This window comes from Phaenicophaeus curvirostris, chromosome 5, assembly GCF_032191515.1.
Source record: "Phaenicophaeus curvirostris isolate KB17595 chromosome 5, BPBGC_Pcur_1.0, whole genome shotgun sequence".
Lineage (NCBI taxonomy): Eukaryota > Metazoa > Chordata > Aves > Cuculiformes > Cuculidae > Phaenicophaeus > Phaenicophaeus curvirostris.
The window spans coordinates 51,176,787-51,192,399 of NC_091396.1; the positions used below are offsets into that span (position 1 = coordinate 51,176,787).

General features: G+C 42.5%; 1 protein-coding gene across 1 annotated transcript; it reads left to right on the forward strand.

Moving 5' to 3' along the window:
* Positions 1-2: 2 nt before the first annotated feature.
* CALM1 (calmodulin 1) lies at positions 3-8,647 on the forward strand. The gene is made up of 6 exons (XM_069858754.1): positions 3-213; positions 2,523-2,553; positions 3,460-3,603; positions 5,620-5,726; positions 7,167-7,302; positions 7,532-8,647. The coding sequence occupies exons 1-6, from the start codon at positions 211-213 to the stop codon at positions 7,558-7,560; spliced, it is 450 nt and encodes a 149-aa protein (XP_069714855.1). The 5' UTR covers positions 3-210; the 3' UTR covers positions 7,561-8,647.
* Positions 8,648-15,613: the final 6,966 nt, after the last annotated feature.

Here is a 15,613-nt window from a genome sequence, read left to right on the forward strand (position 1 = left end):
GCGCGGAGGGGCGGGGCCGCTGCCGCAGTCACCCTCGCAGCCAGCGCGCCGGGGAGGAGAGAAAAAGGCCCCGCTGCGGCGGAGGGATACGGCGCGCGCTATATAGCGGCGCGGCGCAGGCTCACAGCCCCAGCACTTCCCCGAGCCGCGCCGGGAGGAGGCAGACGCCGCCGCCGCTCGTGGTCGCGCAGTTCGTGCCGCCGCCGCGCCATGGTAGGGAGCCGCACCGACCGCGCGGGGGGCCGCCCGAAGGGTCGCCGGGGACGGCGGAGCCGCGCTGTGCCCGGGCAGGGCGAGGGCCGCGGGGCGAGCGGGCTGGAGGTTATGGGCTCCCTCTCCCCTCCCCCACCCCCCATCGGCCGCGGCCCTTCCTGCTCAGCCTCCGCTTCCTCCGCCGTCCCCGAGGGCAGGGCCGGCAGCTCCCGGGGGAGGGCACCGCGCTGCGCCCCCGCCGCCCCATCCCCCCGAAAAACGGAGCGGCCGCGGCGCGGCCCGTCGCCGCCCGCATTACATCATGTCTCCTCCTCTTCCTCCCCGCGCGCCCCCGGCTGCGGGGACCGGGGCGGGGTTGGGATCGGCCCGGCGCTCGCGGGGGGCGGCGGGGGCGGCGCGGCCTCCCTTCCCCGGGGCGCCGTCCGCCGAGCCTCCCGCAGCGTCGCCTCCGGCCCGGGCTCCGCGCGAAAAAGCGTTTCCCCGGCTGTTGTTGGCCTCCCCCGGGGTCGCCGGCTGCTCTCGAGCCGCGTTCTGGCGGTGCGGGTGTTCCTGGGCTCCATCTCCCGTCGGGGCGGGCTGACATCACCGGGACGGGCTTCGATGACTTGGCTGGGTGGGGTGGTGGCTCCAGCCCCGGGTACCTTTGTCCTGCGGCTCGGGAACGGGAACCCCGCGGCTTCCCGCCTCGGGCATCGCGGTGGTGCGAGGCGGTGGAGTTGTTTTAACGGGAAATCCGATTTGATGAAACGTCTAGTGAGCTCCAGTTGATGGGGCAGGGAGCCGGAGCTGCGGGTCGGAGGGTTTTGCCGAGGTGTGGCTCCGTTTCCTGTTCTGCAGGGCACTGAGTCTGTTACGTAAATTCTTTAGATAATCTTGTAAAACCTCGCCTGTTCTGCGAAATGAGAAAAAAGAGTGTGGAAAGTCGAACTGGATTTTGAACTCGAGTTGTCTGCTGTTTTTTTAAAAAGATTTACTAAATTTGAGCCGTCTCTAGCTGTTAACGCTTGTACCCGTTTCTGCCTATCCCATAGTGCCTGCAGGGAATTAAAATATTTAAACGCTAAAAAAAAAGAAGCTGTAAACAACTATTTACGGATAAAAATCTACATATGCCACTTACTATAAACACATACAGCAGATATCCAGCCCTGCCGTGTTCCCCTGTGCAAGAGCTTCACAGATGGTGTAGCCTGTTAATTCTCTATGGTATTTGTCGATGCGGTGAAGTGGCTTTTATGCTTGAATAATGATATTTTAGGACAAAAGGGTTATGAGACGCCGCCTTTCTCTGACCTACAAAATTCTTTTCTGTTAGTAAAGACTGTCCAATAAAATTAGCGTAAAATGAGTTGGTGCCTTGTATTCAGCAGTATGTATGACTGACTACCATAGATGTCTTTTTTTTTTTAATCACTAGGAAAATACATATTTTTTCATGAAGAACTGGTTAGCTTCTTTTGTGTCTAAGCAGCAGAGGTTTTTGTGATACGCTAGCTGTACAGAGAGGCTTCTGGAAGGATGCGGTTAGCATAATTAAGGGCTAGGAAAGCGTATATAATTGCCCACCAAGGCATATACCTTTGGATGCAGCAGTGGTTTCTTGATGTTCAGAAGGTCGCAGGCAAGCATTTTAGATCTTGTCAATTAAAATTATGCATAAAGCAGCCTGCATGTCTGGGTGGCATTTTAAGCTGCTTGGCTGAATGGAGAAATAATGCAATGCTTGAAAACTGTAATTTTATTTGTCAGAGATTGCAAAAATCTCTGTAATACTGGGTATTAATTTCTCCTGGTATCATGGCACAGCCATTCCTGTTAGGCTTGCAGTATAGGCTGATAATTGATGCAGTGTGGTGGGGAGGGCAGACTTCAGCTGCCTTAGATCACTAGGTGGCATGCTTGCTGTTAGCCCACTAGTGTGCCAATACCCCCACGAAGGATCAGGGTCATTGTACAGCTGGAAATGACATCGGATGTGGTGTGAAACCCCAAACCCACGTCATTAAGGATATTGGGCCTCTTTGACCAATTGCAAGGAGCCTGCACTGTGTCCACTTGACCAAATCGGGCTTCTCGAGTCAAAGGGTGTCTGGTTCTTCATGTGCAATTTCGGAATAAGTTAGCTTGTGTGCTTTTGGAAATGGCCGCATGGTGTAGGTGAGGGAGGAATCTCCTTGCAGAGGCACAATTTCAAGAGTTGAAAGCAGTTTTATAAAACTAATGAAAAATCCCTGCTGAAATCTAAAGAAAGTGTCTTGTGGCATAGCTAGAGGTAAACAGTATTCTAAAATATTCTATTCTTTGTGTAGGCTGATCAGCTGACTGAAGAACAGATTGCTGGTAAGTGTCTTGATGAGAAATGATTAATTTTTTGCTAACTGCTTGTGACTAAGAAAACCTATTATCTTAAACATAGTGGGGGGAAAAAACCCTCTGACAGTTTTAAATCTACTTTTTTATAAAAGCAGTTTTAAAAAAAATCCAGAAGATAACTGATTCACTGCCTCTCAATTTAGACTGCTTGTTCCTTGGACTACACATAATGATTTTTTTAGACTTTCAGACTTGAGCCAAGTCCTTCTAGATTTCTTGCAAACAGAAATAATTGCTAGACTTGAATGAACTTCTTGGACTCAAAGCAGACCTAGGTACTCTTTTCTTTTTAATAAAGAGCAGATAAGCTTGAAATGGGAACAAATAAATGTAATATGGATTTATTACACACTTACAAGACGTTGGCTTGGATTACTTCTAACTGAGTGTCTGTAATTCAGACTGATTAGGAGGAGTGTTATCTGACTTTCTGAGACCAGTCAAGCACTTGTGGCTGACATTAATTCTTTCTGTCTGCTGCCTTAAAAATAAGTGGTAAAAGACAACATTTATTGTTCCTGTAACACTGTTAGTGGTGAAGGGAACCCAGTGGGTCCATGCACTTATCCCAGGCAGCTGCTCTTTATGGTCTGTGTACAACTGTGCCTCAAGCAAGATGTTAAAATGCGTTACGGAACTACAGTGCAGATAACAGCCACATGAAATAATTTTGAATATGCTATGCAAGTTGTCTTTGTACTGTAATTTCTTCATTAATATTTGAATGTTATTTTTTCTCAATACATGGACAGTTAAATTAGATAAAATGTTTCTTAAAAATTGTACTAGATGTTGTCAGTGCTGGCCATTTTTAGTATGCAGTTTTCTAATTCTAGTGATGTTACTAAATGCTGGGACTGTTTCTGCCTCTAGAGTTCAAGGAAGCCTTTTCCCTATTTGACAAAGATGGTGATGGTACTATCACAACAAAAGAACTGGGAACTGTCATGAGGTCATTGGGTCAAAATCCAACAGAAGCAGAATTACAGGATATGATCAACGAGGTAGATGCTGATGGTAAGTGTTGGAAAGGTAGTTATGAGTGCCTTGATAGTCTTGTGATAGTCTACGCTTGGGCTTGGGCTGAATAGAGAGGATTCTGTGGCATTGATCCTTTGAAGCAGTTCCAAAATACTTTATAGAATCTAAGGGGTGTTGATTTTCTTGATTGCTCTGCACAGTAAACAGTCAAATATGTTGGCAGTATTAGCAAGAATCTAAGAAAGAGGATGGGCAGAGACAAAGTTAAGCCATGTCTTTAATATTTTATGGGTGACAGGCTTCCAATTGCTGCCTGACTTGCCCTGACCCGCTGTTAACCTGTGTTTCCACTCAGCTTTTCTATGTATGTTTCATCAGCCCATGTTGGTTGTAATAGTTGTACTAATGTCTGTGGTTTTGTTTAAGGCCAAAAATGTGGTAGGAGTGGAACAGTGCTACACTTCAAAGAGTTGAAAACCCAACAGGGAGGGACTATCTAGTCTAATGTAGTATATTAGATCACTAGTAGATAGAGGTAAGGAGTTCGAAGCAAAGGCAGAAGAGCCTTCCCATGTCAAATCTGTCAGTTATTTTAAATGGATGCCAGAGAGGGTAACTGAGTGCTTTATTTCTGAGACTCCAGACAGGCTAGCAGTTGTAAAAAGCAGCTTTCCCCTGCTCTGTGATGTCAAGGCTCTTGCCTTGTATGTTGATTGTGATGGTGAGTTTTCTTTACCATCTATGTACAAGAAGACTGAAAGTATGTTGGCAAGAGTATAGATTATCTGATATTTGGACTACATTAATTACAACTGCTTTCCTAAAAGTGTAAGTTGACCTTGGTTGCTGATTCTTGGGTGCAGATACTGAGAAACTTCAGGGTTTGCAGTGCTGTGTAGAGTTTGTGTATAGTGAATTCTGTAGGGTACAGTCTGTGATGCTGCACTGCTTGGTTAAAGTGACTGAGGACTTCAGATAAGCATGCCTGCCCATCTGTTTAAGCTTGTTTTATGGCAGAATGTTTTGCTGTTATCCTAAGTGTTCATTGAGGATTTTTCAAAACTGAGTACAAGACCTGTGTTTAGATGTAGCTGGTAGATTGAGCTGGCAATGATGATATACAGCTGTATATGCCTCAATCTGGAATCCCTAAGCTGCAAAGGTTTTCTTAAACTGCATTTATTTTAGCTTCTTTGCTATACTTACCTAGTGAGTTAGTACCTGTAGCTTGAGGGAAATGTAGATTTTAGTTGCACAGTAAACTATTATTGCAAGATTTTCAGCATGTAGGGCTGAATCCTGACTATAGTAGTTTGTGTTGTTTTAAATAACTGGCTGCTTCACTATACCACTTTCTTGGCTTTGAGCAGCCTGAATTGAGTCCTTGTTTGAATGAACTTTTAAGTCTTAGGAGTAAGGCTTGGATGTTACTGAGGTTTCTTAGTTTTGCAGTGGAATAGCTTTAAGAACTCCTACTGCTAAGCTTATGAGGAATACCAAATAATTCCAGCAGCATCAGGAAAGCTGCTACTTTCAAATCCTTGTGTATTACTTTTGTGGTGTACAACATGGTGATAAGAAAGTTGATTTGTAACAAGTGACAAGTATTTATGAGCAGCTTGGTGAAGTGTAATTTTATCAAATTTCAGATACTATGGATTTGTAGTGCCAGCTCAACAGAAATTGGTAGATTTTAAAGAAACCGAAAGTACAGTTTTGGGAAGTGCTTTGAAGTAAATGCAACTCTTAGTAGTATTTAACCTTGGAGCATCAGGCAGATGTTGTACTTGCAGCTTTGATGGCAAATGGTGTGGCTTGACCTGGAGAAAAGGCAACAATTGATTTTATGCTGAAATGTTGCAATGATGGTGGCTACTGCGCATTCTGATGGCAAAAAGGAAGTGATAGCAACTGAGGGAGAAGAATCAGTTCTTCTGTAAGAGTGGTTTACAGAGGATGTCAGTCTTGTCCCTGGCTAAACTAAATGCCATTTTATTTTTTTAATAAAGAAAAACATGGAAGTTTAATTTTTGGAAGTTTCTTTTCATTAAGGCAATGGCACTATCGACTTCCCTGAATTTTTAACCATGATGGCCAGAAAAATGAAGGACACAGACAGTGAGGAAGAAATCCGTGAGGCATTCCGAGTCTTTGACAAGGTATTAATAAAAATACAAAGTGATGTCTCTCTTTTTCCATCTGTTCTCTCCCTTGCCTAAAAGGACAAGAAAAGTCTTCTATTAGAAGCAGAGTAGTTGGAAACAGGACTAGGACTGTCACAGGCTGGTTCTCCCTGCTTTATGCGGAAGGTCTAAGCTTTATGTTCATCCATGAAGAAAGCTTTCTGGCCTTTCCTTAGGAGCAGAACTTGATGCTTGGGGTGGGAGTGGAGGGAGAGGATTATGTACCTTCTGACTTTTGGGGAATGGGGAGGTGTTTGCATGGATGCACAAGTTTTTATTTATGGAAACTTTTGAAGCGAAGATTTTCATCAGTGTTTAGAGGAACATAAAGTATTGCATGTTCTGTTTTCAAATGTGTACTTCGAGGTTGCTTTCAGGAAGACCTGAACTCAACTCCGTCTGCCTTCTTTTAAGGATACTTGGGGCACCCATGGAGACGATCAGTTACTGCTAGAACAGGGGTTCCCCTCTTTGGATTCCTTGGATACGACAGAAGTTACAAGAGAAACAGTGTTGAGCAATGGCTGGTGCAGCTGCTAAGCTGATGCATGTGTAGAAGAAAGCCTTGTTACTTCTCCTTTTTATGGAAGAAAGTGTCACTCTAGTACTTTGCTGGAAGATGTGCTATAAGAAATGTTTGATTGTTTAGTACTTCATCCATCCTGTGGAGTTATTTCTGCAGGCTGGATTTGTGCTTGAAGCCGCTGTGTTAGCTTACCTAATGGTGATGGCTATGTGAACAAACCCTGCTCTCAGCTAATGTGATCTTCCTGTAGGTGGAAGAGGACAATTTCTGAAATGGTTAGGGATGAGCTCTATGTTGGGATGCTACACTCATGGGAACACCGACTTAGAAGTGTCATCCTCTTCTTTTTGTTTTTGTGTTTTGGTTTTTTTTTTTTTTGGCTACAAAGCTTTTCATGACTCTAGGGTTAGAATTTAAATGATTTCTTTTGAAGTTTTTTTCTTATCCAAAAAGCCTAACCTAGCCACCTGTGGCCTGGCTGTAAAGGTGTGACTACAGAGAAGAGAAAGCTGACTTTATTCTTGCTGGTGAGGAAATTGGTCCTTTTTTTGGCCTTGCTTAGACAGCAGAGTAAACAAAAATGTTTTGTTTCTGATTTTATTTTTGAAGGCTCTTGGAAAGCATTAAAAATACTTTATCGCAGCTAGAAATCAGGCATGCAGTTATTCTTCTATACATTTATTGTACTGTAAAAATATGGTGATATGTATGCTTCACAGGGCAGTGGGACTAGGACATGCTGTAGGGTTATACAGTGTACCAGGCCTGTATATCTGTTCCAAGTGCCATAAGGCTAGTTTAGAAGCAGTTACTGGAAACCTGGATGTAATTTCAGAGTTAATCAATGTCAGATTTTTTGATTATCATTTTGTGCAACTCTTTTCTCGCAGGATGGCAATGGCTATATCAGTGCAGCAGAACTACGTCACGTTATGACAAACTTAGGAGAAAAGCTAACAGATGAAGAAGTAGACGAAATGATCAGAGAAGCAGACATTGATGGGGATGGGCAAGTCAACTATGAAGGTAAAAAGATGGTTGGCTCAGAATGATTACTCGGGTTGAGTGAAAGCCTGTTGCATAGGGCATTAGTTTCTAGTACTTGAGACACTGGCTTATTTGGTTCTCCCCTTCTGTGGACAAAACCTTAGATGCAGTGGAAGGTTGTTTTTTTTTTTGCCAAGTGTCTTTAAGAGAAGGCTTAACTTCCAGTACTCTGGAGACAGTAAATCACAGTGACTTTTTGTCGTTTCAGAATTCGTACAGATGATGACTGCAAAGTGAAGAGACCTCCTTTACACCTTTTTTCCTCTAGAAGAATCAAATTGAATCTTTTACTTACCTCTTGCAAAAAAAAATGTTCATTTATTCATTCTGTTTCTGTATAGCAAAACTGAATGTCAAAATACCTTCTGTCCACAAACTGCATGTAATGGTTGGTGGTCCTGTCCCCAAAAGATAAAGTTAAACATCAGTTTTACAATATAAACAATTGTACTACCTTGAAAATAAAAAAAGGAAGCACTTAGTGAACTCAAAAGTTCCATTTGCTAATGACTATTACACTGTTTGGGCTGGCCAGTTTTTCATGCATGCAGCTTGACAATTGAGCACAGTCAGACATTTGTATTAAAAGGAAAAAAAAACAAACCAACCTAAAAGATCCACTCTTTTGTTGAGCAGTGGATTCTAGTTCAATTTGTAGTATAAATTGTCATAGCTGGTTTACTTTAAAATTGGTTTATACCTCAGGATGGTATGCAGCAAAATGGTTGAAGGATGCAAAACATAGCGAAAATGCCCTAAAGGTTGAATGGTTTTCCTGTACGTAGCAATGTGCTCCAAAAATGATCTTAACTATGGATGGCATGTCTGTGTTAAAATACTGGTTTAACATTGTCTGCATTGCACTATAGTGAAACGGGTGTCGGGCTGTTACCGTTCACAAAATTTTTAAAAGAAATCTTCACCAAGGGAGCATCTTTGGACTCTCATATTTTTAAAACCTTCTGTACCATGACTTGGAGCTGGCGGAGTAGCCTGTGGACTTCAGCACAACTATCAACATCGCTGTTCAAGATATTACAATTTATGTCCATTCCAAGTTGTAAATGCTAGTCTTTTTTTCCAATAAAAGACCATTAACTTAAAGGTGGTGTTAAATGCTTTGTAAAGCTAAAATATATATATATAATTGAGATAATAAACCAAAAAAGCAGTAGGAGGGAAGTGTTTCTATGAATGACTTGCTGCTAAATTATAATGCACATGTATGCAATAAGTTATCCCCTATCTTTTCAAGATGGCAAGAACTGACCTCCTGTAACCCAAGACCTTTGCTATAAATAAATGAACTTGTGCTTGCCTTTCATATTACGACAATGTTAATTTAGTTGGTCTCAAAAGTCGTGTAATGCTGACCCGTCAACTATCAGCACAGAAGTAACACCTCATTTCACTAAAGTGGAGAGCTCTTAGCATGCATGTCAGTACTGGGGAAACGTGTATAGGTTGCTTATGTTTTTTTTTGACAGGTTATAGAAAACAGTTGCAGAATTCAAACAGCATGGACTTCATAGATATCTATGATTCTCAAACATGCCAAAAATGCATACCCACTGAAATAAAACAAAAGGACATTTCTTTTACAGTATGTAGGAAAACCCTGAGCCTTTTTGGAAAGTGGGGCTATTAAGTCTTTATTATCTTCTCTTGACTATCTTCTCAAACACTTGCATGAATTTTGTGGGGTGGAGAAGAGGACTAGGGTTAATTTAAAAATCATCTTGTTACTTCTGCTTTGCATGCACTAGCAGTGCTTAGTCATTCCAGGTCTCCAAGTGAGTGTTCTCTAATCCTTCAGCTTCCCCATGAATGAGTGGCAAAGCAGCCATGTCCACTCTTCTTTGTTTGAAAGAAGAATGCTTTTTTTTTTTTTTTTTTTTAATAGTAGAGCCTCCATGTGGAAGGCTTTTATGCTTGGGAGGGACTACAGCTTAATTACTTGACTGTATACTTGCTTCCAAAAGTAACTGGAGTTGCAAACCTTAATTGCTTAATTGCCTTTGGTTGTGGAGAGTATTGATACTATCTCTTGGAAGAGATGCAAGTCTCCATTCATCCTGTCTAACTGAGGTGCCTGTGTTAAGAACTTGGTTGCTTGAAATGCAGCTTTGCTCAGTGGGGGTCGGCACCTCCAGAAGGCAGCTGAGACTATGCCTTCAGTGATTTTTTTTCTTTTTTTCTAATTATTTTAATTTTTTCCTGAGGGGTGTGTTCTGGGTGAAGAGGGACCCAAACACCTTAACCAAGTGCCTAAAAGTTAGATGGGCTGAATGTAGGCAATTGTTTAGATCTCTGGTTATTGTAAAGGCTTTTCTGCTATGGCTGTGTATGCTGTCTTAGCAAACTGGCCATGGTGATGGGAATGTCTTGACTACCGTTTGAAAGTGGTCTTGCATGGCAGCTGCAGACTGCTACTTCAGTAGTGCTTGAGGAAAGCTGCACTGATACTGTAGACGAGCTTTTAAAGAGAACGTGCTTGAGAGACAGGCAAGGTAGGAGCAATGGTTGCTGCTCTGAACTAATTACTTCTGCCTGGGTGTGCAGAGAGATCTTGTCTAGTAGGTAAATGCTTCTTACCATCTATGTCATTCACTCACGGTTGGTAGGGTAGTTCATTTAAGAATAGCTGCTTTTAGCTTATTCAGTATGCTCTGTGCTTGCTAGCAAAGAGACCTCATTCCTGCAAGAGGTTCTTGGCTTGATTAGAAATTGTCTGGCAGTGTGCAGTGTTGGTATGCCCTGTAACTGAATCTGCCTGGAGGTATCTAATTATTAACTGACTTCAGTACCACATCAACCTCGAGTAAATGTATCCTCTGTACAGGACTAGCTCTGTTCCCTTCTGCGTAGTGAATATCTAGAGAAATGAAATGGTGTCATCAAGGACATTTTTGATTTTTTTTATTTTTTCTCCCTGTGAGTGTGTGTGTGTGGCTTTGGCTTCTTCCAAATGTGAAAGTGTGGGCTGGATACACTTGGTGCATGGCTTAGAAACATGGGACTGGAAAGAACTTCCTGGGTCATCAGATCCAGTCCCCTGCTATTGCAGGCAACCGTGTCATATAATCCTTTTAATAAACTGATCAAGCTTAACCACCTGCTTGTAAGTGGCTTGTTTTCATGGAAGTTCTGTAACTCATGTTGCTTTCAACTGATGCAAGTAGTATATGAAATATGAAGTTAATCAAAAGGTCCTCCAGCTTAGCTTTAGGTTTATCATTACACTTACTTAACTGACTTTCTCAAACCTGTTATTCTTTGCACAACACTCAAGAAAGTGTTGAATCTTTACACCCCCTTGCTATGAATAAGAGTTGGTGTGCTTGCTTATTTTTTTTAATGGAAAAGATGGATGTCTGGCTTGTTGAAATTTGTTAGATATGTTAATTGTCAAGGCAAGAAACAACTGAGTTACTTGTATTTGATACATAAATTTAAGGCTAGAGTATACATAACCATTTTTAAAATACATCAACTTGCAGTGTAGTTTTATATTTAATACTGAAATTGTACTGCTAAAGTTTAAACTGCTGTTAATCATATTCCTCTTCTGATCATAATGAAAAAATAAAGGGTAAGAAAATGCTTAACATAGATTATTCATTATCATGCTTATTTTATTAATATTTCAGGCACTGAAACATCTCCAGATATGGGGCATTTGTTTTGTTTGCTGGGGTGGGGCAAAGAGGCGGGGAATTACTGGTGGGGTAAAACATTCTTATCCCTCAACCGTTTGTAATACTTGTGTAGCTTCAGAAACACAGATGCTATCAAGAAATCACCCTACACTTTACGGATGCATTAAACGTGGGTGTGGGTCTGGTCTGTGGGCAGCGCACGATGTAGCAGGTCACAGCCCCTGCGCCCTGCCCAGGTGAGTGGGGGGGTGGGGGGGAAGAGGCTGTACCTTGGTCCCTATAATGCAGTGCACTTGTGATGTGAGTGCAGATCCTTGTTCCCAGGTGACACCATCCTAAACAAAAAACACGACTTGGGGTTTAGAAATAACAGAGGTAATACAGCTTGCTTTTTCCCTACCATGAAACTAACTGGAACACTTGTCTTGCTGCAGTCTGGTTGGGGATTTTGGTTTGGGGGTTTGGGGGTTTGGTTGGGGATTTTTGTTTTGTTTTTAAAATGTAATGACCAAATGAAATCTGACAGAAAGGACTGTGGCAGGACCACAGCACGTCTTCTGACCAGAGGCATTGAGCCCTCAAGCAAGGATTGGCAATGAAGGCTGTTGCCACATCTCTCTTGAATGACATCTAGGAAAGCAAATGGTTTACTTACAAATAGAGTGGGTGGACCACTTAAATCAGTAAGACAAACACAAAAGTTGTGTTGGATTTTTATATAATAACTTTGCAAATCCAAAATATTAAAGGTTTCTCTCTGTTTTAAATCCAAATACATGATTTTGAAGTAATTAATTTGACACGTATGGATCTTGAGTTCCAAGGATTCCTGATGTTTGTTATAGAAGGCCCGAGTACTTTAAGGATTTTATACTTTCTAAGAACTCCTATCAGTGAGTATCCTAGGTAAGCAGAAGGTATTTTTAATAGTTAATAATTTGCTTTAAGTTTTATACTAATAAATCTGTTTTCAAACAAATATCACAATAAATGGCAGAGCTGCTGATTAGGTAGCCACAGAATCTCCAATAGTCCCATGGATGATTAAGCATATCTGTTGCTACCAGTGAGCAAGTGCTTGTGTTGCTCTCCCCCCTGCTGGTGAGGGTAACCTGGAGCAGAGTAGAGCCGACCAGCCTGTCGTGCTTTCCTCCCTGTAGCTACAGGGATTCTTCCTTCCCTGTGCCATGCTACTGCAGCAGGGGGTTAAATTTCTCTTGGGTCCCTGTGGAGGCTGAGATGCTGAGTGACACCAGTACCATGCAGTGATGTTACGGAAACAAAGTTGAGAAGCAGGTCATTGCCACCACAGACCCTAACAAAGAGGATGCAAGTTGCCTTTTCCAGCATCTCTGTAGGTGTTGGACAAAGCTGCCTCTAGCTAGCAGTGAGTACCACAGCCTCATACGTGGTGGCTTCTTGTTGTGATGTTTCATAGATGCTTTGTGGATTGGGAAATCTTGTACAGATCTCCAAAGAGCCACTTGCATTTCTGTTGCCTCAGAAGTCAGCATCTGCGGAAATACTGAGAGAATTATTCATAGTGCAGCCATTTCCTGGCAAAAAAGGTAATCTTCTAAGATAATTAGTGGTTGAAGTACAGTAAGAAAACTGGGATAATCACCCAAAAATGAATTAAAATTTCTGAATGGTTTTATTTATTTATTTATTTCTAGATCTCTAAATATGATATATTTGAAAAACACCCTTGAACAAAAGTCCTGCTTGCCCTTCTAGTTTCAATAATTAAAATTAACATAGTATTTGAATAGGAACCAAATGGATCAACTGAGAAATCCATAAAAAGGCATTAGATAGCATTCCCCATTTTACTGGTTTGTAGTGGGGTTGGCAATAACAATGCTGACAGTGTAGTAAGTATTCTGCAAAGGATATAGTGAAATAAACAGATAGGGTGAGAGCAAAACCAGTACCTGAGCATGGGATTGCTTTGTAGTCTTATCTGATGGCGTATTCATTGCCCATAAAGCTATAAATGCTTGGCTGTGAGCTCACTGGGCACTAAGCTTTTCTAGCAGCAGTGCTGTCACTCATTTTGTCCACTTTTGCTAGCTTAACCCTCAAAGCACACCCCCCCCCTCTCCCTCCCAGCTTACTCTACAGATACCTGAAAATGCACAATCTGGAAAAGTTAATTGTAAGCCTTCTGTGGTTCAGAACTTGCCAAATGCGCTCTGCTTATTCGGAGCTTTCTTTACACACACACTAAAAAAGAACGATTTCCTCCAGATATTCTGGCAGGAGACAAAATATAACCATGGTTTCAGACAGGATTTTACCTAGCCTCTTTTGTTAAGTAAATTATTTTAACTGAGAGTATTTAGCTCCCTGGAAATGTGTGTAGTGTAAAAATTCCGACACATACACCAGATGCCCTGACAATTAATCAATGTGCATGATGCTGTCCACACTACATAGCTGAATTAAAGACGAGTATATTCAATCAGTAAATCAAGTCAATAAGTAAAACATCTTTTCATAGCCAAAGACAACACCTTGCTCTACAGCACAGCTACAAAAGTGGAGCTAAAGTATTAAAATTGTCTTACTGATTTGTTTTCCATCAAATTAATTTATAGAGGAAGGTAAGTAATTTTCTCAGTAGCTTGGGTTAGTGTTCTTTTCTATATCAAACATTTGCACACATGGAAAATATTTTGACAAAAGAATGGTCTTAGGGCCACCAAGCTAAGCATTCAAAATTTAAAAAATACCCAGTTAAGGTTATCCATGACATTCCAATTTGGCCTATTGCAAATGTGATCGCAAAACCTTGTGACACTGTCTTGTCTCCTGTTATGCTGCCCACAGCATCTTTGCATCAGTGTATTAAACATTTCATTTCAACTTTCTTTTTAAATGCATTGTTCCATACACTGCACACTTCCCAGCTCATGTTCCAAAGACAGAATTATTAGTTTCCTTGGTTTTCCTATAGCACTTGGGTATCTGAATGCTTCACAAACACTTCTTTCTTTTTAGGGGACACAGTGAAGCAAAGGTATCCTTAATCCTCACCAAATAAGCAGCTGAAACAGTATTTCTGACAGCTCTACCTGAGACTGTTTCATTTGTCTGAATCATAATCATGCCTTCTGTGTGGTGCAAAGAGACCTCACCGGTAACAATGTCCTTTGTGTCTGAAAGTCAGTCTAAGCCTCTGGGTCAGGCAGTTGTTGACCAACACGGTTAGAGGAAGGGCCCACCTGTAGAGAGCAGAGTCCAAATGGTTGACCCACCCTACATGAGGACATGACGCAGAGCCTGCCTCACCCGGCAGGTCAGCTTTTCTCTTCTTACAGCTCCTGTATCACTCACTACACGTTGCCTAATTCCTGCAACGCAAGGATAGAGATCAACTACACAGCATTTCTTTCATCACACCACTCTGATTCATGCCCAGAGCAGCTCCCCTTGTGCCAAGAAGAGAAGGAGCTGAAATAAATAGGGTGATTTCACTCTGGGACTACAAAATGGGAGGGGGGGGGATGGAAGGGAAGTAGGGGAATAAAAGTGACAAAGAAACTCAATTCTGGCACATCCTAACTCTGAGGCATAACTTTGTGCTTTTGCTGCCGTTTCAACATTGTAATTTACTGCTGCAAGAATGAAAGCAGAATTACACTCCTAGCACATGAAATTTCATTATGTGGCATCATGGTGACACCCCCATGAGTCATCTGAGCCGCTGCCGTTGGGTTCCACACAGACCCTGACCTCTTGAGGTAACAGAGAGATGGCAAGCAAAGCTCTTCCGCTTCCTCAGCCAACCTAAAAGGGGGAGGGAGCACTTTGCCCATGGGTTTGCAGAGGAAAGGTGGATTCGTGGACTGGGAGCAGCTCAAGGCTCTGCAGAAGGCTGTGCTTTAGTGATCCTAGGCTCTTCCACGCATCCACTGTGACCATGCTCCCATACCTCCAGTGCTTGAACTGTCCTGCCCCCTCCCTTCTCCTCCGTTTTATTATCTACCCTTATCAAGTCCACCTTACGTCTCACAGACTTCTCTAAGTTTCCTTGTCCCATGGCCCTTGCCTCTTTTTCATCTTCTCTGCTGTCATGGGTTATCTCCAGTGGGCAGCTAAGCCCCACCAGCCACTTGCTTGCTCCCCTTCCCAGTGGGATAATAAGAGAATTCGAAGGTAAAACATTCAAAAATTCATGGGTTGAGACAAAGACATTTTAATCAGGGAAGTAAAAGCCATGTTCACAAGCAAAGCAAAACAAGGAATTCATTCACCACTCCCTGTCAGCTTGCAGGTGTTCAACTGTTCCTAGAAAAACAGGGCTCCATCACGTCATGGTTATCTGGGGACACAAACACCACCACTCTGAGCATCTTCCCCCTCCTTCTTCTTCCATCAGCTTTTGTCACTGTGCACAAAGTCATGTGGTATGGAATATCCCCTAGCCAGCTGGGGTCAGCTGTCCTGGCTGTGTGCCCCCCCAGCTTCTTGTGCACCCCTAGCTCACAGTGGGGCAGCATGAGGAGCAGAAAAGGCCTTGAGTCTGTGTTAGCACTGCTCTGCAATAACTAAAACGTCCCTATATTATCAACACTATTTGGATCACAAATCCAAAACCCGGCACCATATAAGCTACTATGAAGATA